We start from the raw sequence: 20,941 nt of genomic DNA on the forward strand, positions 1-20,941 counted from the left end.
CATGGAGGACTCGGGCGGAAGTAAATACACATCTCCCTTCGACCTAGACCGAGACTTTACTGAAATCGTAAGTTGATGACGTCCTTCGATGTGTAAGTGAATTCAACTTATGGCAAAAAGGTTTATTTTTCCCGGAACTCAAGTGGGAAGTTATAGGCTTCTCTTCCCAGAGTAAAGATGTCCGCAGAGCGCCTGATTTCTGGGTAAACGAGCGTCCAAAGAAGTGCGCAAAGGTGTTTGCGTCCTGCCTGTGGATGGCGCTCTTTCGGGGGCGGGCCGAACTGATCCATCCGTGAATGGTGGAGCACTAGTGTCCGCCCCCAATATAGCCCAATCAAAAGGGAGGAACGCTGAGCACTAAGTAGCTATTGGTTGGCCTCGGGGCCAGTCGGAAGAGCCATGATTTGGCGGGAGCCTTGACCGCCGCGGGGGCTTAGTGTGTCCGGGTGAGCGAGCTCCGGGCGTCCCGTCACCGTGGCCATGTTCGTGTCCGATTTCCGCAGGGAGTTCTACGAGGAGGTGCAGAGCCAGGTGACCCCCTTTCTTGGACCCCGAGGCCTTGTCGTGGGGAAGGGATGAGGTGGGGCGGCCGTGCGAGGGTGGGAGGAGCCCGGCTTCCACCTCCGCGCTCACCTGGCGCGCTCTTTGACACAGAGGGTCCTTCTCTTCGTGGCCTCGGACGTGGACGCCCTGTGCGCCTGCAAGGTCCTTCAGGTGAGCCCTGCGGGGCCGGGGCGGGAGGCGGGCCGGAGGCGAGGGCTCAGGGCCGGGAGGGACCGGGGCGCGGGTGGGCAGCGGGGCCGGCACCCGCCGGCGCCGCCCTCGGGTGAGAGCGCCAGCCGGGGTGGGGGCTGCCGCCGCCTCTGCGGAACGCTGGGGAGAGGTCGCCCCGCGGCAGGACAGTGCCGGGCGGGCTAGAGAAGAACCGGGCAAACGGCAGGGCGACTGGCCGGTACTTTTGCAATGATCTAGGCCAAGGGATGCGCCGGAGACACCCATAGACCTGCGGTGGTTTCCCAAATGTCGGGTTTCAGACCGAGGGACCGGTGACGACTGAGGGCCCAGGGGCGTCGTAAGCAGTACTGGGAAGGCAGGGTCCCTGAGCCCATTAGGGAGGGTCACTGGTTTCGTTCTGCATATGGCTCCGCCTTCGCCCGCATTCAGGGCGTCCTGAGGTCGGGAACTGCTTTGCAGAAGACGGAGGAATGAGATCGGCTTTTTCCCCCAATGTTTTCCTATGGTGATTTTCAAAAACTCCACAAAGCTGGAAGAATGGCACTTTGATCACTCACACCCTATCACCTATCTCTCCTTTACATTTATTTATCTTACTTTATCACGTATCATTCGTCTCTTAACCTATCTTATTATTTTTTTTAAGTGCATTTCAAGGTAAATTGCAGACATCCTCATATGATAGGCTCTGAACACAATCTCCCTCCAGGCCCTGTTCCAGTGTGACCACGTGCAGTACACTCTGGTTCCAGTTTCTGGGTGGCAAGAACTTGAAACTGCATTTCTTGAGCATAAAGAACAGGTATGAAAGATGCATTTTAGAATAATTAGACTTTTTTACTCAGTTGAAATTTCTTAACATTCGGTATTCTTTCTGTATCCACAACAGGTGGCATATACATAGAAGTCTCAAGTATATTAGGTAATATAGAAGAGAAAAACAAGTTATATGTTTAGGTGACTTACCATCAAGTTGTGGAGACATAATTGACAAGGAAAGATAATGTCTATGGACCTTTAACTTTCAACTTATGTTGCACATATTTCATTGTAAGGTGCTTGGAATTTAACAGTTAGTTTTTTATATGGCCTATTTAAAATTATTTTAGACTATGCCAGTATTTTACATTATCTCTCCAACGAAATGTATCCTAGTTTCCAACTTGGGATCCAGGAACGTAACTTCTCCCTGTGTAGTTTAAACAGTAGACACTAGAACCCCTTCCACCTCTGAATGCGACTATTATGAAAGATGAGACACCTTAGACCCCACATGGCCCCACAGCCCCAGAGGGCCAGGCTGGAGTGTGGAGGAGTCCCTGGAGTCTGGGCACCTCTGGGACTGTCTGGCAGAGATAAATTCTCACCTGGAGCTGCTGTCTTCACGGGAGGGACCTGTGCGAGTTTGGTGTATATGAGGAAAGGATTCTTTATAGTGAGAGGATGTAATAAAAGACTTAAATTCATAATCAGGTGTCCACACGTGTATGGGCTGCCCAAGATGGCTAAAAATGTGAACCTGATCAGTGCTGTCGGTATGGAGAGACAGTGCAGCACAGGAGAGCAGTGGAGACCTGGAGAGGCCCAGTTGCACAGCTGAAGTCTTGGTCTGCCTGCCAACAGCGTCTTGACCCTGAGACTTGGGCAGGTTGTACCTCTGCATCCTCCTCAGTGAAGCAGAGACAGCCCTGGAGCCTATCTCACGGTGTCACCATGGAAACGAAACAGCGTATCGAGCCTGTTAAAGCACTTTACACCAGCCATCTGTGGCCATTTTTGAGCCTCTCGCCTTTAGGGGCTTGCCAGGTATCGGGCTTGCCAAGCCTCAGGAGAAGGACCCAGGCCTAGTGTGCCAAGGAAAGGGCGCCTCCCCGGTGCACTTACGTCAGTGTGTCTCTTCTTTTTTCAGTTCCATTATTTCATCCTCATAAACTGTGGAGCTAACATAGACCTACTGGATATCCTTCAGCCTGATGAAGATGCCATATTTTTTGTGTGTGATACCCACAGGCCAGTCAATATTGTAAATGTGTACAACAGTACCCAGGTAACAGGCTTTGGGGGCCACGCCTCCCCCACGTTCTCCCGTTGATCTGTCTGTACCTTGTGATGCCACGGACAGTGTTGTATCTGGTGTTCTTAGCAAGGCAATGTGCCCACCTCCCCTATAGGAGTTGGAGTAGCCCCTGAGGACAGAACCCGGTCCTGTCCATCTTTGATGCGAAGCATGGCGCCTAACCTTGGAGGTGCTCTGAATGCATTTGTAGAATCATTTGCCCTGGGAGGCGTGGGGACCAGAAACCTCCCCTGAGTCTGCCCTCAGAGCTCAGGCCCAGGCCAGTCTCCTTGAATATCAGGGGCCCTTGGGGGCACCTTGTTTTCCCTGTAAACAAGGCTGGGACATGCCTTGCCCATCCGGAGGGTGGTGTGCAGATGCACGGGATGTGTTCAGGCTGAGGCTGTCAGCCTCGAGTGGCCCTGCTGCTCTTACTCTTTGAACGCTCAGCAGCTAGCGTGAAGTCTGGCACAGTGCAGCCACCTAACTGTCCTCTGAGGTGATCTTGCACTCATCAAAGTGTCCGCCCCGACATTCTCCTGGGAAGGACCTCTCTGAGAGAAATCAGCCTGGAATGGCTTTTAGAGCCAGAAGTTTTATGCACACTTTCATTTCTTCTGTCAGAGGCCAAGTTGTCAGAGGTGTTCATTTTGTCGGCTTGGTGTGTGGCAGGGGAGCAAGCTTTTTTTCCCAGACTTATGGAACTATGAATAGTTTTTAAATTCTTGTAATTTCTGCATTCTGTGAGATCCAACTCCAGCGCCTCACTGAGTGGAAATGAAAACAAAATGCCCGAGAAGTCAACTTCTTCTCAAGCAGGTGGCTATTTGCATATACATTATGAGTCAACTAATTAGGAAGTAAAGGCTCCACAAGAGCACGATAGTTTTCTGTCAAGGAGAGAGGAGAGACTTGATTGCTTTTTGTTTGAATCCTAGATCAAACTACTCATTAAACAAGATGACGACCTCGAGGTGCCCGCCTATGATGACATCTTCAGGGATGAAGAAGAGGAGGAGGAGCATCCGGGGAATGAAAGCGACCTCGGGCCGGAGCCTTCCGAGAAGCGCACACGGTTAGAAGAGGTGGGTCTGGGCCTCGCACCACAGTCTCGAGGGACGTGTCCCCGCCAGAGGTCAGCGGTCAGCCCGGAGTCTGCTGGGTCCGGGCCAGCTGGAGGCAGCAGGTGTGGGGCTGATCCTGGGCCCTCCCGCCCCCTGGTGAGGCCTCAGGCAGGTTACTGGACTTCTCTGAGCGGCAGTGTCCTTGTCTGTATAGGAAGATCTTGTCAGATGAAAGCTCTTCACCTGGGTAGCAAATATTTTTGAATGGATATCATCCATAAATGGCATTAGCATCATCTCCCTTCCCACTCCCCTCCATAATCTCTCTGTGCAGTCCCAGAGATATGCATGGGTCCTGCCTTGTGAGCCTTGGGTCTGAGCTGCTTACCAGATCTAGGGCCTGGCCATCAAAGGGGCTTCTGCACCACGTAAAATTAAAGGTGGGACGTGGTTAGTCCTCTAACGTAAGGGCCGTGTTTTATTCTAGTATTCAGTGCTGTCGGAGAAGCCGGCGCCCTCTGGCTCCAGATCCTTGGTGTGCAAGCCGAAGTTTGCCTCGGGAATGTTTTAGGGTCTATCCTTCATTTTTGGCCTGATATTTCCCAATAAGGCGCTTTCGCAGGCCCTTTTGAGCCATATGTGGGACGTTAGGGACGCTGTCCATCTTGGGGGCATGCCCTGCAAAGCTAGGAATTTTCTCTGTCTTCCTCGCCTTTGCCCGATCCTTTCTTTAGAGTTTCGGGTAGTCTGACCAGGGACCTCTGTGACCCATCCTTAGATTTTCCTCTTGCCCAGCTCTTTATCTGTTCCACTATTCAGGCAGCTTTTGGTCTTTGGCTTCTGATCTTTGATTTCTAAGAGGTCTGTTTTGTATTCTGAGTCCTCCCTTTATTTTATAGCATTATTTTAACTATTGAAAAGCTGCCTTATACTTGGCCCCAAATATCAGTGTTCTGATTTTGGGGTGGGATTTTTCCCCTGGCAACATTCATGTTCTGCGGATAAGAGTCCTGGGATTCTCCACTGTAAGAAGCCAATGTACTTTCAGCACTTCCTATGTGCCAGGTACTGGTCAGGCTCTGGGTACCAGGGGGAGAACAAAGTCCTGTCTTACAAAGCTTCCTTTCCAGGGGGAGACAGAAGAAATGCATAAATGAACATGCTTAGAGAATGGTTTCAGGTGCAGAGCTACATGTTACAAAGCAAAATAAAGCAAGGTAAGGGGCTAGACAAGGTATGGGTTGCTGGTCTATGAAAGTGGCCACGGACATTCAAGCAGAGGCCTGAATGAGGAAGGAAGGAGGCAGGAGGGCTCCTAGGAGGCCCGTCCAGGGCAGAGCAGGTCCAGAGGCAAGGGCTTTGAGGGATGAGCAGGCAGGCGAGAGCTCACCGGTAAGTTTGGCATCAAGGAGAAAGTTGGTGGTCTTGAGATATCAGAACACATTAGCTCTTCTGCTGACATGCTTAGTACATCTACTTAGAATCTGAGTTCATGAATGCTTATATAATGATCATGATATATGCGTATATGCATTATGCATAACTTCCCAATGACTGTCATTTTTTTTTTTTTTTTTGAGAGGGCATCTCTCATATTTATTGATCAAATGGTTGTTAACAACAATAAAATTCAGTATAGGGGGTCAACACTCAATGTACAATCATTAATCCATCTCAAGCCTAATTCTCGTCAGTCTCCAATCTTCTGAAGCATAACGAACAAGTTCTTACACGGTGAACGAATTCTAACATAGTGAATAAATTCTTACATGGTGAACAGTACAAGGGCATTCATCACAGAAACTTTCGGTTTTGATCATGCAATGTGACCTATAAATAATCAGGTCAAATATGAATATTCATTTCATTTTTGTACTTGATTTATATGTTGATCCCACATTTCTCCTATTATTATTATTATTTTTATTTTTAATAAAATGCTGAAGTGGTAGGTAGATGCAAGATAAAGGTAGAAAACATAGTTTAGTGCTGTAAGAAGGCAAATGTAGATGATCAGATGATCAGGTGTGTGCCTATGGACTAAGTATTAATCCAGGCTAGACAAGGGCAGCAAGACATCCACGGATGCAGAAGATTTCTCTCAAAGCAGGGGGGTGAGGTTCTGAGCCTCACCTCTGTTGATCCCCAAATTCTCACCTGATGGCCCCCCTGCGACTGTGCCTGTCTTAGGTTGTTCCTCCCTTGAGGAATCTTACCCGCCACTGACTGTCATTTTGAATTTTTTTTCAAATGTATACAGTGATTGAAAGGATAGTACAATGGCTATCTGTACACCTTCCATCAACATTCCACAGTTCACATTTGCCACATTTTGCCACATCTGCCTTCTCTCTAAGCTTTTTTCTTTTGCTAGATCATTTGAAAATAAGTTGGAGATACTATGATATTCCCCCATAAATTCTTCCGTCACCACAAAGACCCTTCCTGTGGCCCTTCCGTAGCCACTCGCACTTCCCTCCTGTTCCCCCCTCCTCCTCAGCCCCTGGCAACCACTAATCTCTATTTCTATGATTTTGTCATTTGAAGAATGTTACATAAATGGAATCATATACTATTTAGTCTTTGGGAATTGGCTTTTTTTTTCACTCAGCATAATCCCCTGGAGATTAATCCAGGTTTTGGGTGTGTCTGTAGTTGGTTCCCTTGTTCCTGAATAGTATTCTGGTGGTATGGATGGATGGGCCGTAGTTTGTCTAGTCATTCATCCACTGAGGGGCAGGAGTTGTTTCCAATTTCTGGCTATTCTGAATAGAGCTGCTCTTTGGATAAGGGTTTTGGGTTTGTTCGTGAACATGCTCTCATTTCTATGGGATAAATGCCCAAGAGCACATTTGCTGGATTGTGTGGTGTTTGTATGTCCAGTTTTTTAAGAAACTGCCAGACTTTTTTTCCTGAGTGGCTGTACCAGTTTTCATTCTGACCAACAGTTTGTGAGTGACCTAGTTTCTCCACATGCCAGCATTGGTGATGCCACTTTTTTATTTAGCTGTTCTCATAGGTTATAGTATTATCTCACTGTGGTTTTATTTGCATTTCTCTAATAGCTAATGATGTTGAATATCTTTTCATGTGCTGATTTGCCATCTATACATCCACTCGGGTGAAATCTCTCTTCATGTCATTTGCCCATTTTCTAATTGTTTGTTTTTTACTGTTAAGTTTTATATGTTGGAGATACTAGTACTTTGTCAATATGTGGTTTGCAGATATTTTCTCCCACTCTGTAGCTTGTCTTATCCTTTTACCAGAGTCTTATGCAGAATGAATGCTTTTAATTTTGATGAAACCCAATTTATCCATTTTTCCTTTTAATGATTTTCCTTTCAGTGTCAAGTCTAAAAATTCTGCCTAACCCTAGAGCTCAAAGATTTTTCTCCTGTTTTACACTAAATATGTTATAGTTTTATATTTTCCATTTATGTCTGTGGTCTATTTTCAATCAATTTTTGTATAAGGTGTGAGGTTTTGGTCAATGTTTATTTGCTTTTCAGTTGTTTGTTTGTCTGTGGATGTCCAGTTGCTCAAACACCATTTGTTGAAAATTGAATTGCTTTTGCACCTTGTCAAAATGGCTGTGGCATATTTGTGTGGATCTATTATTTATGGATTCTCTACTCTGGCCTGCTCATCTGTGTGTTTACCTCTCCGGCCATACCACACAGTCTTGACTACTGTAGCTATCCAGTAAGGCTTCAAATCAAGTAGACTGAGTCCTCCCACTTTATTCTTTTCCAAAACTGCATTAGCTTTTCTATGTCCTTCACTTTTCCATATAGTTTTTAGCATAATCTTCTCTATATCCATAACAAATCTTGCTGAGATTTTGATAGGAATTGCATAAACCTGTATATAAATTTAGGACAAACTGACATGTTTATTATGTTAAGTTTTATAATCCATGAACATGCTATGTTTCTCCATTTATTTAGATCCTCTTAGATTTCTTTCATCAACATTGGGTGTTTTTCTATAAAAGTCCTATACTTGTTTTATTAGATTCACACCTAAGTATTTCATTTTTTGGAGTGATTATAAATGACACTGTATTTTAATTTTGGTTTCTAGGTGTTCATTGCTAATATGTAGAAATACAATTGAGTTATGTATGTTTGTCTTTATCCTGTGACCTTACTGAACTCACTTATTAGTGCTAGGAATTTTTTTGCAGATTCCTTGGGATTTACTATATAGACAATTGTGTCATCTGAAAATAGAGACAATTTATTTATTTATTTATGATCAGTATACCTTTAATTCCTTTTCTTGTCTTATTGCACTGGCAAGAACTTTGTTAAATAAGAGAGTGATCTTTGTATTTTTCCTTATCATAGGGGGAAAGCTTCCAGACTTTTACCATAAAGTGGGATGTTAGTTGTGTAGATGCTCTTAACCAAATTGAGGAAGTTTCCTTCTATTCCCTTTCTTTTCTGAATAAATATCATGAATACATATCAAATTTTGACTGATTTTTTTTCTGCTTTAACTGATAAGATGCTTATGATTTTTCCTCTTTAGCATATTAATTTCCATCTTTTAAAAAAAAATTGAACCAGCCTTGCATCTCAGGAATAAACTTCTCTTGGTCATAGTGTGTAATTTTTATAAGTTGCCGGTGTTTTGTTAAGGATTTTGCATTTATATTCATGAGGGATATTGGTCTGCACTTTCTTTTCTGTACCGCCTTTGGTTTGGTATCAGGGTAGTACTATCTTCAAAGAATGAATTAGGAAGAGTTTCCTCCTTATTGTTTCTTATGCTTCCTTTGGTTTATTTTCCTCTTCTGGTTCTTGAAGTTTAGTGCTATAAATTTCCCTATTAACCCTCCTTTAGCATTTAGTCTTTATTTAATTTTAATTTAATCTCTTTCCCATACATTTTGATATATTTATTTTCACTTTCATTCCTTTCAGTGAATTTTTTAAAAATTTCCCTCGGGATTTCCTCTTTGACCCATGGATTATTTCAAAGTATGCTGGTTAGTTTTCAAGTGTTTGGAAATTTTCCTATTTGCTTGTTGATTTCTAGTTTGATTATGTTGTTAGAGAGTATACTCTGATTTCAGTTCCTTTAAAATGCCAAGATTTGTTTTGTTGCCCAGGATATTATCTATTTTGATACATGTTCTGGAACACTTGAGAAGAATGTGTATTCTGCTGCTATTGGGTAGCATGTTCTATAAATGTCAATTAGGTAGATATTTACCTATTATTATATATGTATTTAGGTGGTGGAATTAGATAATGGTGTTGAGTTCTTCTATTTCCTCATTGCTTTTCTGTCTAGCTGTTCTATTAATTCTTGAAAAAGAGGTGTTAAAGCCTCCAACTAAAATTGTAAATTTGTTTGTTTCTCTTTTCACTTCTATCAGTTTTTTGCTTCGCATATTTTACAGCTCTGTTGTTTGGTACACACACATTTAGGATGGCTTTTGGTGGCTTAACCTTTTCATCATTATATAACGGCACTGGTAGTTTTCTTTGCTCTGAATAATAATCTGATAGTAATACTGGTAATAATCAGTATTATCTGATAATTGTATTTTTTGATGATATTACTGATAATAATATTGCCACTCCTGTTTGCCTTTGATTAATGTTTGTTTGCTTTGTCTTTTCCCATTCTTTTACTTTCCACCTGCCTATATCATCATGTATGTACTGAGTTTCTTTAAACAGCATAGAGCTGGGTCATGCTTTTAATCAGGTTTTTTAAGCCAATTTCTGTTGTTAAATTAGTGGATTTAGACTATTTGCATTCATTTTAGTTATTGATATGTTAGGGCTTAAGTCTGGCATTTAATTTTCTCTTTTTTGTTTCTTTTGCTTTTCACTTGTTCTTTGTAGTTGTTTTGTTTTAAGATTTCCATCTTGGTTTATGTATAGTTTCTAGGTGTATCTTCTTGAACAAATTTTTTAGTGGTTGCTCCAGGTATTATATTATATACCCATAACTTATAACAACCTACTGGTATTGTCATTTTACTAGTAGAGTCAAATGTAGAGATACCTTCCTTTATGTCCTTTACTCTTCCTTGTTTATAATATAATTTTCTTAAATATTTCTTCCATGTACATTTAGGACTGCATCATACAGTGGTATAATTCTTGCTTCAAGTATCAAACATAATTACAAAACTTAAGAAGATAAGGAAAGCCTATTGTATTTACCCAATTTTTGCTTAGCATTTTTTCTTCCATCCTGATGTTCTAAGATTTGTTCTTTTGTCATTTATTTCTTTTCATAGAACCTTCTTTAACCACTTTTTAAGAGGAGATCTGTGGGCAAAAAATTCTCTTAAGTTTTCCTTCTTTGAAAATTTCTTGATTTTCCCTTTATTCCTGAAAGATATGTTCACCATGTGTAGAATTTGGAGGTAACAGTCCTTTTTTTTCAACACTTGAAAAATATTGTGCCACTTCCTCTGGCCTCCACATAGTTTATTATTAGAAATCTGCTGCCATTTGAATAATTTTTCCCCTGTAGGTAAGGTGTTATTTTTCTATTGCTGTTTTTGAAGTTTTTAAATTTTTTGTCATCAGTGTTCAGAGTTTAAATATGATGTGTCTTGGTGTGGATTTCTTTGGATATATCCTATTTAGAATTTAGTCAGCTTCTTGGATCTGTTTTCCAGTCTTGTTTTCTCTCTGTTGATCAGAGTAGGCAGGTAATTTCTACTATTGTGTTTGCTCATTCACTGCTGGTTCTTTGCTCTGTCCCTCCATTCTGCTCTTGAGCCCATCCACTGAGTTTATATTTTGGTCACTGTATTTTTCAGCTGTAAATTTCTATTTGGTTTTCCTTTATGTCTTCTATTTCTTTGCTGAGGCTTCCTATTTTATTTTTTCATTTGTTTCAAGTGTGTTTGTAATTGCTTGCTGAGGCATTTTTATGATGGCTGCTTTAAAATCTTAGATAATTCTGACGTCTCTATCATCTTGATGACATCTTGATAAAGATGACATCTTTATCATCTCTGTCACAGATGTTAGCACCTATGGATTTCCTTCTTTTGTGTTTAGTTTGAGATCTTTCAGTTTCTTGGTACGATGAGTGACTTTCCAATGAAACCTGGACATTTTTGTACTACATTATGAGACTCTGGGTCTTACTCAAACCTGCTCGTCTGCTTTCTCTGATACCATTCTGGCAAAGGAAAGGATGGGCAGCATGGCCTCTTTATAGCCAGCTGGAAGTAAGAAGTTCACGTTCCCTACTTGACCTCTCTTAACCCCTGAAGGGACTGGCTCCCTATTACCTCTGGGCAAGGAAGATCTAGGGTCCTTACTTAATTAACCTCCTTTGATGTACCACCCCTGTGTGGGTGTTGGGAGGTGTTGTACATGGAAGGTGGGGGTGTAACAGGTGCGAGGCACTCACCCGGGTGGGAATCTAGGCTCCCACTCATCCTTTGCTAGGTGGATAGGGGTGGGGCCGAAGTGTTTTTGGTGGTAGTGGCTAGAGTAGAGCAGTTATTGTCCAAAAATTTCCTGTCTTTGAGGCTTTTCCTTCTTGGTCCTTTGGTTTTTTGGGGGGAGTTTTTTCTGTGTACCTGTCAGTGTTCCAAGGTTGCCAGCTCTTTCAGATTTAAGTCTGGACTGTATGGGCCAAAAAGAAAACCCAGGGTACTTATCGGCCTTTCTCTCTACCTTTCAAAGTCTACTTTTGTTTGTTTTATATATAACGTTAGGGTTTTTAGGTATATGTAGTGGACATGCGGGGAAAAATACGTTTCTATGTTTCCAGCCCAGAAGTCTTGGGCCATGGACTTTAAAACTGCCTTACTGCCTCATGCCTTTGCTGTGAGAGTTAAAGAAGACCGCAGCTGCAAAACTACAATAGTCACTGGCATGTGGCAGCATGTAAGAAACATCACTCCTTCTAGTCTGGTGGAGAAGCTAGCATGAGGCAGCTGTGGGCTGAGCAGGCAGTGGGACAGCATCCACTCCTGCCCATGGTGCCAGTGGGCCTGGGGGCTCCTGGCCAGCCCCTGCCCCAGCCTCTCCCTTCTCCAGTGCAGGCTGCACCCGGGGCATGGGATAAATAACCCACGTGTTCCCTCAGGGGGCTGCAGCCAATGGCTTCCACCCAGTGGGAGGCTTCTTGGGCTGTGGGGATAAGTCCCTGGCTCATCTGCTCAACGTCTTGCTCTCTTTGTCCCCCGCCAGGAGGCAGCAGAGCGAACCATGAAGAGGAGGGAGCGGAGAGAGTGGGAGGCCCGGAGGTGAGTGTGCGCTTCAGGCGGCGCCCGCTGCCGGCGCCCGCTCCCCCTGCGGGGCCTGGCTGGAGGCTGCGTGCATATTTTTCCACAATTCTTTTAGTTTAGAGCCTCTGGGCCAGTGGCTGCAGGAGTGAGCATGTAGCCCCTGCATTGGAAAAGAGCTCTGGGTCCCCTCTGTTGCCCTCTGGTCCCATGAGTGACAGGACTGGGTGCGGAGGTCTCTCAAATACATGCTGTCAGGGGTGACAGGCTCTGGTTCTTCCAAGTTTTCCAAACATACATACTTTCATTTGCAAGTTCTTTAAAAATGGGATAGATGGCAATAGTGTAAAACATTTCATAGAATAAAGTATATGAAAAGGAAACCAAGGTATCCATAATTCCTCTTCATGCTGCAAGTCAACAAATTGGAGTGCTCTAAAATAAAACTATTGGGAAAGGTTATTCTAGCTTGAGATGAACATGCAGCAGTGCCCTGGAGCTGAGAATTCCTTGCTGGACCGAGTCCTTCAAGGTCTCTGCTAGTCCAGCTGAAGAGGTGTGCTTGGAAGGACAGTGCAAAACCAGTGTGGGAAGTTCAAGGAAAGAAAAGTGAATATAATCCACTCTCACTAGTGGGAAGAGAAAATTTTGTATCAATTTTCCTGGGTTATTCATACTTGTGCATATTTTATGTGATCATAATATGGACCTAATTTTGCATTTTTTCACTTAATATAATTATTTTAGGTAGTTCTGAACAGCCTTTATAACCTGCATAGTACTTAATTCACCACTCCCTGTCTTTCGGCTGGGGGTTACTTCCGGTGCCTCTGCCATGATAACAAGGCTGCAGTGAGCAACCTTGTGGACATAGCGAGTCCTGTCCTGCTTATTCCTCTGACTTGTTCTCTTGGGATAACTTCTTAGAAGTGGCATTCTGGGTCTGTGATATTTTACATCTTCCATTGCCACAAGTAATCTGTGTCAAAATTACACCTTTCCCAGCATTATACATTATACGCTCCAAGAAAGTCTGTAAGTGAAAAAAGAGCACCATGACTTACTCTGCATTTCTTTGATTACCTCAAGTTTGAGCATTTTCCAAGTGTTTTGTCTTCTTGTACTGCTTCCTATTGAAGACCCACATCTTATGTCATTGCAGAAGGGACATCCTCTTTGACTATGAGCAGTATGAATACCATGGGACATCGGTAAGCGCGACAGGGGTATTTCACCATAAAGTTCTGGCTCTGGGGGTCAGTGTCCTGAAACAGGAGGAAGGACAGGTTTTAGAGCCACAGAAGCCTGGTTTGAATCTGAGCCCCACTGCTTCCACCTTGGGGAGGTGGTGCAGCCTGCTTGAGCTTTAAACTCCTCCGGAAAAGGAAGAGAGCAATCGTCATGTCAGAGGCCATTGCTGGGATCCGCCTGCAGACCCACGAGGTCTCAACGGTTATTTTTGTTCATCATCAAAAATATGCAGCAGGTCTTTATTAGTCTCTGTGCAAGAAGATAAAACTCCAGAATTATAAAGGCCCCCCGCTGCGTGTGTGTCATGGAACAGAATTCATATGGGAAACCTCCTGGTAGTGTGAGCAGAGCACAGGGCTTCAAGGAGCCCTAGAAAATCGGTCTCCAGTTCAACATCCTGTGTTTAGTCTTAGAATTTGGCCTGGGGCCGTGAACTCTGAGCCCCATATTGCCAGAATCCCTTTCTCTGTCAAGGTCCCATTGTCCTTTGAAGGGTCATCTTTTTGCCCTCTGCTCTGCCCTGGCGAATGGAAGATTCTACACAGTGGGTGTGGTGGATGGGACAGTGGATGCTGGGCTCCCTCCAGATACAGGGATGGTTCTCTTGGCAATCCTCTCTGACAGGCTGCCCAGCATCTCACAGCTAACAGGACTTCACAGAGTTCTGGTGAGACACTGATCCCCCTCCCTGCCTCCTATGGAAACCTGTACCCTCTGCTCAGAGGGAGCTGCAGGCCTCCATCCACGGACAGCCCTGCAAGAGGGACCTTCCTCGCAGGGGGTCCTGAGGCTCCGCCCTCCGTAATGCCCAGGTAACGGGCCAAGGCCTTGCCTCACCTGGCCTTCCTGGAAATGTGCGAAGCCACCAGGCAGCCAGGATCTGCACATGGACATAGAGTAATGCAGACGGTGGGGTCCCCAACCTCCTGGCTCCAGAGCCTCCCTCAGGCAACACTGAGGCACCCAGTGAGATGTGCAGAGGCCCCGGCACAGGGCTGCAGCCTCCCTTGTGGCATGACGGTGTACTAGTTAGCAGAAGACACAGTAGGGTCACTTGCCATCTTCCTCCCTCAGTCTCCCCTGGAATCCACCCCAGCCAGGCAGACCATCTACAGGTGGCCCAGGTTTGGCCCAGCTGTGTGGCCTGCCCTCCTATAAGCATGGCTGGCCCTGGCCTCAGGCTTCTCTTTCTTGCAGTCAGCCATGGTGATGTTCGACCTGGCGTGGATGATGTCCAAGGACCTGAATGACATGCTGTGGTATGTAGGCCCCAGTCAGGGTCATTGCCATGCAGGGCTTCCTTCTCTGAGTAGCCCTGTCCTCCCACCGTGAGGCAGGTTCTGGAGGAAGATGTCCCCACATGTACATCCCTTGTTCCCACCAGGAACTTTGGACACAGCCCCTTCTGGCCATGTGTGTGACCGTTTTCCTTCCTAACTGAGGCTCTTGACTGCACATAAACTCCTGGGGGCCAGGAAATTTGAGGAATAGGGGTGTTAGATTTAAACAAGGCAGCCCTTGCTAGGCATCTCTGCAACCCTGGCATGTGGTGGAATCTGACACATGAGTCGGTGTTAACCTGCCTCTGAGCCTGCTGCATGGGCTTTACATGGGAACAGGAGTGCCACGAACGTGGGTTGATTTAGAGGCTAAACCTGCAGAGTCTGAGCAGAGACAGCATAGGTCTAGCCTTCTCCATCCCCTCAGCCCTCTTCTCTGGGCCCTTGTTTTGTCCTCTGCAAGGTAATAGTCTGGTGAGGTCCCTTCTGGCCCTGACCACGCACAGTGGGATTGTTGAACCAGGGCCTCAGGACAGCCAGGGACTGGGACAGGGCTGAGGCCCTGTTCATGCCTAGGACCAGGGGTGTTCTGTCTTCACCTCGAGCCAGCAGCTGGCTGCGTACCCACCTCTGTCCTTGGGCAGCTGCCCAGCCCCTCACCCTGGGCCCTCCATGGCATGGACACACAGCTCCTGCATCCTGGCATGGGCCAGCTTGCACATAGAGGGCAATAAACTGGTTGCAAGGCCTGTAGGCGTGGCACCTGACTGCTGTATCAGCATGGAGGAGCCTTTAGTGAGTGCCTGCTGTCTGCTCCATGCCACCCTGACAGCCCACCACAAGCTCCTCACTTAGCAGTGATCAGAACACGCCCCGTGACATGCTTCTGGGAAACCCCCAAAACAGCAAGGAAACATGAGAAAATCAGCTGATGTGCAGTGCACACGTGCACAAGTTTGGAAGGAGGTGGGGTTGGTCGGGTAGGTAGGAGGCTTACTGCACTGGGAGCGGTAGTTGGGGGCTGGGGCCCCTGCCCCCACAGGTGAACGTCCAAGGCTTCTCCCTCCTTGCTCCGCACACAGTGTCCTTGGCTGTGGGCCCAGACAGGGGTCTTGAGGATAGTGGGGACCCACGGAGGGCAAGCGCACGCCTAGGGTAGCTGATCACACGTGGGGGCCTGGCCCCCCATTGTGGTCTGGCTGTGGTCCTAGGGAGTTCAGACCGGCCTGGGTCATAATAGAGACAAAGATGAGCTTGGAGACAGGACCTCAGAAGGTTCTTTTGAGGCCTAAATGCTGTTTCTCCCCATCCCACCGTTTTACGCTGGAAGGATGGGGGCTGCTCTGCTTGGCGGCGTGTTGCTGAGGGGCGGTGATGTGAGAGGCTCGGGTGGAGCGACGTGCTGGGGTCAGCACAGATACTGTGCCGTCCTACACTAGCGGAACAAGGGTGGAGAGCAGCTGGGCGAACCAGGATGCAGAGATGGCAGCGGGCCTGCCGGTCCCTGTCCTGGGATTTCCCTTGTGCACCCACCCATGTGACACCACCGGGAGCCCTGGGTTGCCCCTGTGGAGGGCAGATGCCTGTCTGAGGGTGGCCCGGGTCGGGTCAGGTCGGCAGGATGTTCCTGTGTGCGCTGCCCACCCGCGCACGCCGTTCCCCGCTCCACTGCCTTCTCTTCTCCTTCCAGGTGGGCCGTCGTCGGACTAACAGACCAGTGGGTGCAAGACAAGATCACCCAGTAAGGGCACGCTGCCTCGGGCTGAGCCCGGCCAAGCCCAAGTCGGCTGCGGTGTGCCGGGTGGCAGAGCCAAGGGGAGGGGCTGCCCTTGCGCCTGGGTCCCCAGCACCAAGGGACGGCTCGTGACGAGAAGCCCTGGCAGCGTAGTGTGTAGCCCTGGGGAGCCCAGCAGGTGGAGCCAGAGTGCGGAGGGAGCTGTCTCCCAACTCCGATGCCATGGGGCAGCGGGAAGGGTCGGTGGGGAGGAGGCACAGAGGTGTGGCCCGTGCCTTGTGGACGCGGGGAGCCGGGAGGAGGAGGAGATGAGGGCCCTGGGCGTCCTGCCAGCGAGGGTGGCTGTGATCTAAGGGAAGGGGAAGGTTGGACACTTTCCGTGTCAGGATGGCTTTGGTGCTTGCTCCCCAGCTGTCAGACTCCCAGCAGGGAGCCCAAGGGCCGCCCAGAATACATGCTGGGAGGACGGGTGCCAGGGCCCTCTCACCCCCCGTCCTCGGGGGCTGTCAGGTGGGCAACTGACAGGGACCATGGCGCCAAGACGCTAACCCGCAGGGGCCCCGAGCCCGTGACCCGGCACCGCCCCAGACAGCTTGCATGTGCACTGCTCTGCAGTTTGGAGAGGGCCCTGAGCCCCAATTTCCTGCCTCTCCCTCCCCACCCTGTCTACCCAAGTCCTGCGGTGTGGCCCAGGGACCACATCAGACCAGCTGGGCTACTTCCTGGGCACCTTGCTGGGCCTTGCTCCCCCTCCTCCATTGATGCCGTGGGGTATGTGCAGCACCAGGCACCATCCGGGGTCTGTGGCCAGCCCCAGCCTGCAGGGGGCCCTGGACCGGTCTGCCCCTCCTGCTGTGCTCAGGACCACTTCCTGTGCATGGTCCACACCCTCTTCTGTGGTCCAGTGTCACTCCCAGGTGTGTCTGCAGGGCTGTGGCCTGCCTGAGTACCTGCCCCCAGGAGGCCACAAATAAGTAGGGACCCAGCAGCCACCTCCCAGAGGAGAGCACACAGGCCCCCCGATGCGGCCGGAGGCCCCCCGCCCCCAGCTCTGTCCACTCACGGCCTCCAGCAGCCTGGCCCTGTTGCCACCACACTTGGTTCTGTGCAGAGGCGTCAGGATGTCCTCAGGCCTGGCAGGAGCAGCCCCTGGGGCGGGCCACCCCTGAGCGTGCCCGCAGAGGCCTGCAGGAGGAGCCTGTCCAGCCCAGTGGTGCTTTCTTCCCAGGATGAAGTATGTGACTGACGTGGGAATCCTGCAGCGCCACGTGTCGCGGCACAACCACCGGAACGAGGACGAGGAGAACGCCCTGTCCGTGGACTGCACACGGATCTCCTTCGAGTATGAGTATCCTTGTGGCTTAGCCTGCTAGGTGCAGGCAGTGTCCCTCCAACTGTGTGCCGTCCGCAGGCTACAGCCCACAGCCCCTCACCAGGCTGAGCCTCAGCTGCACTTGGAGAAGGGAGAAGAGCGTGGGCCAGGGCTGCGGCCGTGCAGAGGCCCTGGGGTGGGCTCGAGGAACAGGCTGGAGAGATAAGGGTCTGGGAGTCATAGAGGCCACATCAGGGGGCTCTATGAGCCCAGGGCAGCAGGCAGTTGAGGAGTTCAGTTCTTGGAACGTAAAAAGTCCATGGGCTGCTGATTTGGGGAAAACAGACTGGCAGCTATAGGCATGTCATGTGGCTGGGTCTCACCGCTCTGGTGTGGGTAGAGCATGGCAGGGATGGTGCTGTCCTGTGCCCATATTGGGCTGGCTGAGGCCCATTAAACCTGGGTGTGAGCAGTGGAGGTCCCAGAAGGCGAGTCCAAGAAGAGCCAGGTCCTGGGGGTACCAGGGTGTAGGCAGGGGGGCAGTGGCCCCAGGGCCCAGCCATCAAGGAGGCAGCACTGAGGACCAAGTCCTCATGTTCCCGGAGCTCCAGGGCACCCATGTGATAACTGGTCACGTGGGCAGATCCCAGCGAGGCAGGGAGGAGGGCTGGGCGGGGGACTTGCACACACCTGTTGAGCCCCGGGTCACCGCACCGCCTGGCCTCCTTGACTGAGGGCCCAGCCTCCGCCTGGCGCTCTACCAGCACTGGTCCCTCCACGACAGCCTGTGCAACACATGCTACACCGCCGCCAGGTTCAAGCTCTGGTCTGTGCAGGGGCAGAAGCGGCTCCAGGAGTTCCTGGCAGATGTGGGGTGAGTGCCTGCCTCGGCCTGCCACCCCGTCTGCTGTCACCAAACTTAGTCCTGCACCCGCTGCTGCTGTTTCTACCCTGAGTTCCTCACCTCGGATCTCAGAATGTCCTCGGAAGGCCGAGGCCGGGGTGCCCTTGTTTGCACATGCACTGGGGCCCACTGGGGGCTCTTCCCTCCCGCTGCATGTCTGCCGTCATGATTAAAGCCACTAGGCTGATTAGCACTGGCTCTTTCCAGTCTCCCCCTGAAACAGGTGAAGCAGAAGTTTCAGTCCATGGACATCTCCTTGAAGGAGAATCTGCAGGAGGTGATCGAAGAGTCTGCAAATAAGTTTGGGTAAACATGTTTTTCTAGATTGAGCTTCTTAAGGTTTCAGGTTTAGCAACATACCTAAAATAAGGTGAAACCAAGAATGCACAGATGAATGTGACCTGTCTAGTCCTTTCCAAACTTTGGAGTTCTCTTTGGATTAAAAATAGGACTTAAATTGCTCAAAAAGTCTAGCATCCTTAAATTCTGGGGCTGATGTGCAGACCTGGGAGGTCAACTTGGCCTGCCCCCACTGGACGTAGGAGAAGGGCCTAAGAAGGGCCCGCTAGGGTCAGGTTCAGGGCGAGCTCTGGCCAACCAGGTCCTCCGGCATCCTGTGCCATGGGAGGGGACCGCACACACATCGGGCCTGTCAGCTAGTTAGTTTATTTGCCCCGACCAGCAGAACAAACGTGGATGAGGCACTCAGTGCCCCCACTGCAAGGCTGGTATGACGGGCCTGTGACCCCAGCATTCTCGGACCACAGTGGCTGTGCCTCGAGCCTTAGCAGGGGCCAGGCAAGCAGCACCTCGGCTGGCCTGGCCCGGCCTGGCAGTGAGTGCTCACCCGCAACGCGGGGACGCTGCCACACGCACGCAGGGTGATGGCTGTGCTGCTTCCTCCTGCTGCAGGATGAAGGACATGCGTGTGCAGACTTTCAGCATTCATTTCGGGTTCAAGCATAAGTTCTTGGCCAGTGACGTGGTCTTCGCCACCATGTCGCTGATGGAGAGCCCCGAGAAGGACGGCTCAGGGACGGATAACTTCATCCAGGCTCTGGACAGTCTCTCCAGGTAGTGGGCACGGCCGTGAGCTGCTGTCCCCACAGGTCACCTCCAGGCCTCAACCTCACACGGCCCAGGAGGCAGGGCATGGGGGTGACTGTGTCCTGAAGAAGCTTCTCAAGTGTGAGTCGGGATCACAGTCCGCCAGAGCCAGGGGTGCGCAGGACACATTTCCTGCCCACCGTTGGCATGTCACTTTCACTTGAATCGTTTTCATTTCTTCCTGATTTTTAAAATGCTTTTTTCACCTCCTGTATTTCTTAGGCATCATTTGTGGTGTTTATTTGTTCCTGTGTTTCTTCTACTTTAGTCTCCATTTCTCCATTATTTTTCTTTTGCTTCTCATTTTTTCGTATCTTCCTGAAATGTCTGTTTTGTTTTGTTTTGTTTTGTGTCTTTTAGCTTGCTCTGAAATGGAGCGCTAGTTTCTGTCTTTGGGGGACGTGTCTCTCAGTGTCATTTCATCGGCACTACGGGTGCTATTCTCCTTTTTTCTCTTCTTTCTAGTAGTGACTTTGAGGGATTTGATGTTGGCACTTCTCTGTGGCTTGGGTTCCCTGACATTTTGGGAGGGGGTATGATCTGGACAGTCTGTCTAACTTCAGAGAGCTCCCACTGTTAAAGATGTAGGAAGGCTCCTCCCTGGGCTTTCCTGGCCCTTTCCCTAGCGCAGTTTTTTTTAAAGCAGCTTTACTGAGCTATAATTCACACATCAAATAATTCACCCATTTGAAGTTCACAATTCTGTTTTGTGGTGGTTTCACAAGGCTGTGCAAACATCATCACTATCCAATTTTAGAGCATTTCCATTGCCCCCAAAAGAAATCCTGCTCCCTTCACATCACCTCCCAAGTCCTCCATCTCTCCCAGCCCCAGGCAGCCACTAGTGTACTTCTGTCTCATAGATTTGACATTCTGGTCATTTCATATAAATGGAATCGACATGATGTGCTCCCCTGGGACTGGCTTCTCTCACTTAGAATAATGTTTCCAAGGTTCGCCTATGTTGTAGTTCACCTGTGATCTGTCAGAATGTCCTTTCTTTTTATTGAAAATAATATTCTACAGTATGGATATACCACACTTCATCTGTTTATCAGTTGATGGGCATTTGAGTAGCTTCTACCTTTTGACTATTATGAATAATGCTGCCATAAACATACGCATAATTGTGTGGACATGTTTTCATTTCTCTTGCATTTATGCCTAAAGTGGAATTGCTGGGTCATATGGTGACTATATTTAACCTTTTGATTAACTTTGACAGACTGTTTTCCAGAATGACTGTATAATTTTGCGTTATTACCAGCTGTGTGTG

General features: G+C 48.3%; 1 protein-coding gene across 7 annotated transcripts in view; it reads left to right on the forward strand.

Annotated features, from left to right (window-relative positions):
• The first annotated feature begins 35 nt into the window (after positions 1 to 35).
• CDC45 (cell division cycle 45) overlaps positions 36 to 20,941 on the forward strand; it is a 30,511-nt gene continuing 9,605 nt past the window's right edge. For 2 of the 7 annotated variants that reach the window (XR_012125444.1, XM_073222527.1), the window contains exons 1-13: positions 37 to 531; positions 655 to 714; positions 1,445 to 1,537; positions 2,645 to 2,782; positions 3,730 to 3,876; positions 12,042 to 12,097; positions 13,239 to 13,287; positions 14,525 to 14,586; positions 16,298 to 16,348; positions 17,571 to 17,690; positions 18,397 to 18,528; positions 18,766 to 18,864; positions 19,471 to 19,632. Coding sequence is in view for 5 of the 7 variants with exons in the window: in XM_073222527.1 (XP_073078628.1) it covers positions 481 to 531; positions 655 to 714; positions 1,445 to 1,537; positions 2,645 to 2,782; positions 3,730 to 3,876; positions 12,042 to 12,097; positions 13,239 to 13,287; positions 14,525 to 14,586; positions 16,298 to 16,348; positions 17,571 to 17,690; positions 18,397 to 18,528; positions 18,766 to 18,864; positions 19,471 to 19,632 (1,220 nt within the window). In the remaining 2 variants the exon portion in view is untranslated. Of the gene's footprint in view, positions 532 to 654; positions 715 to 1,444; positions 1,538 to 2,641; positions 2,783 to 2,837; positions 3,611 to 3,729; positions 3,877 to 12,041; positions 12,098 to 13,238; positions 13,288 to 14,524; positions 14,587 to 16,297; positions 16,349 to 17,570; positions 17,691 to 18,396; positions 18,529 to 18,765; positions 18,865 to 19,470; positions 19,633 to 20,941 lie in introns of those variants that run through there. The other 5 variants (XR_012125445.1, XM_073222528.1, XM_073222529.1 and 2 more) reach the window with 5 other exon arrangements.

The sequence above is a fragment of the Manis javanica genome, chromosome 15 (assembly GCF_040802235.1).
Source record: "Manis javanica isolate MJ-LG chromosome 15, MJ_LKY, whole genome shotgun sequence".
Lineage (NCBI taxonomy): Eukaryota > Metazoa > Chordata > Mammalia > Pholidota > Manidae > Manis > Manis javanica.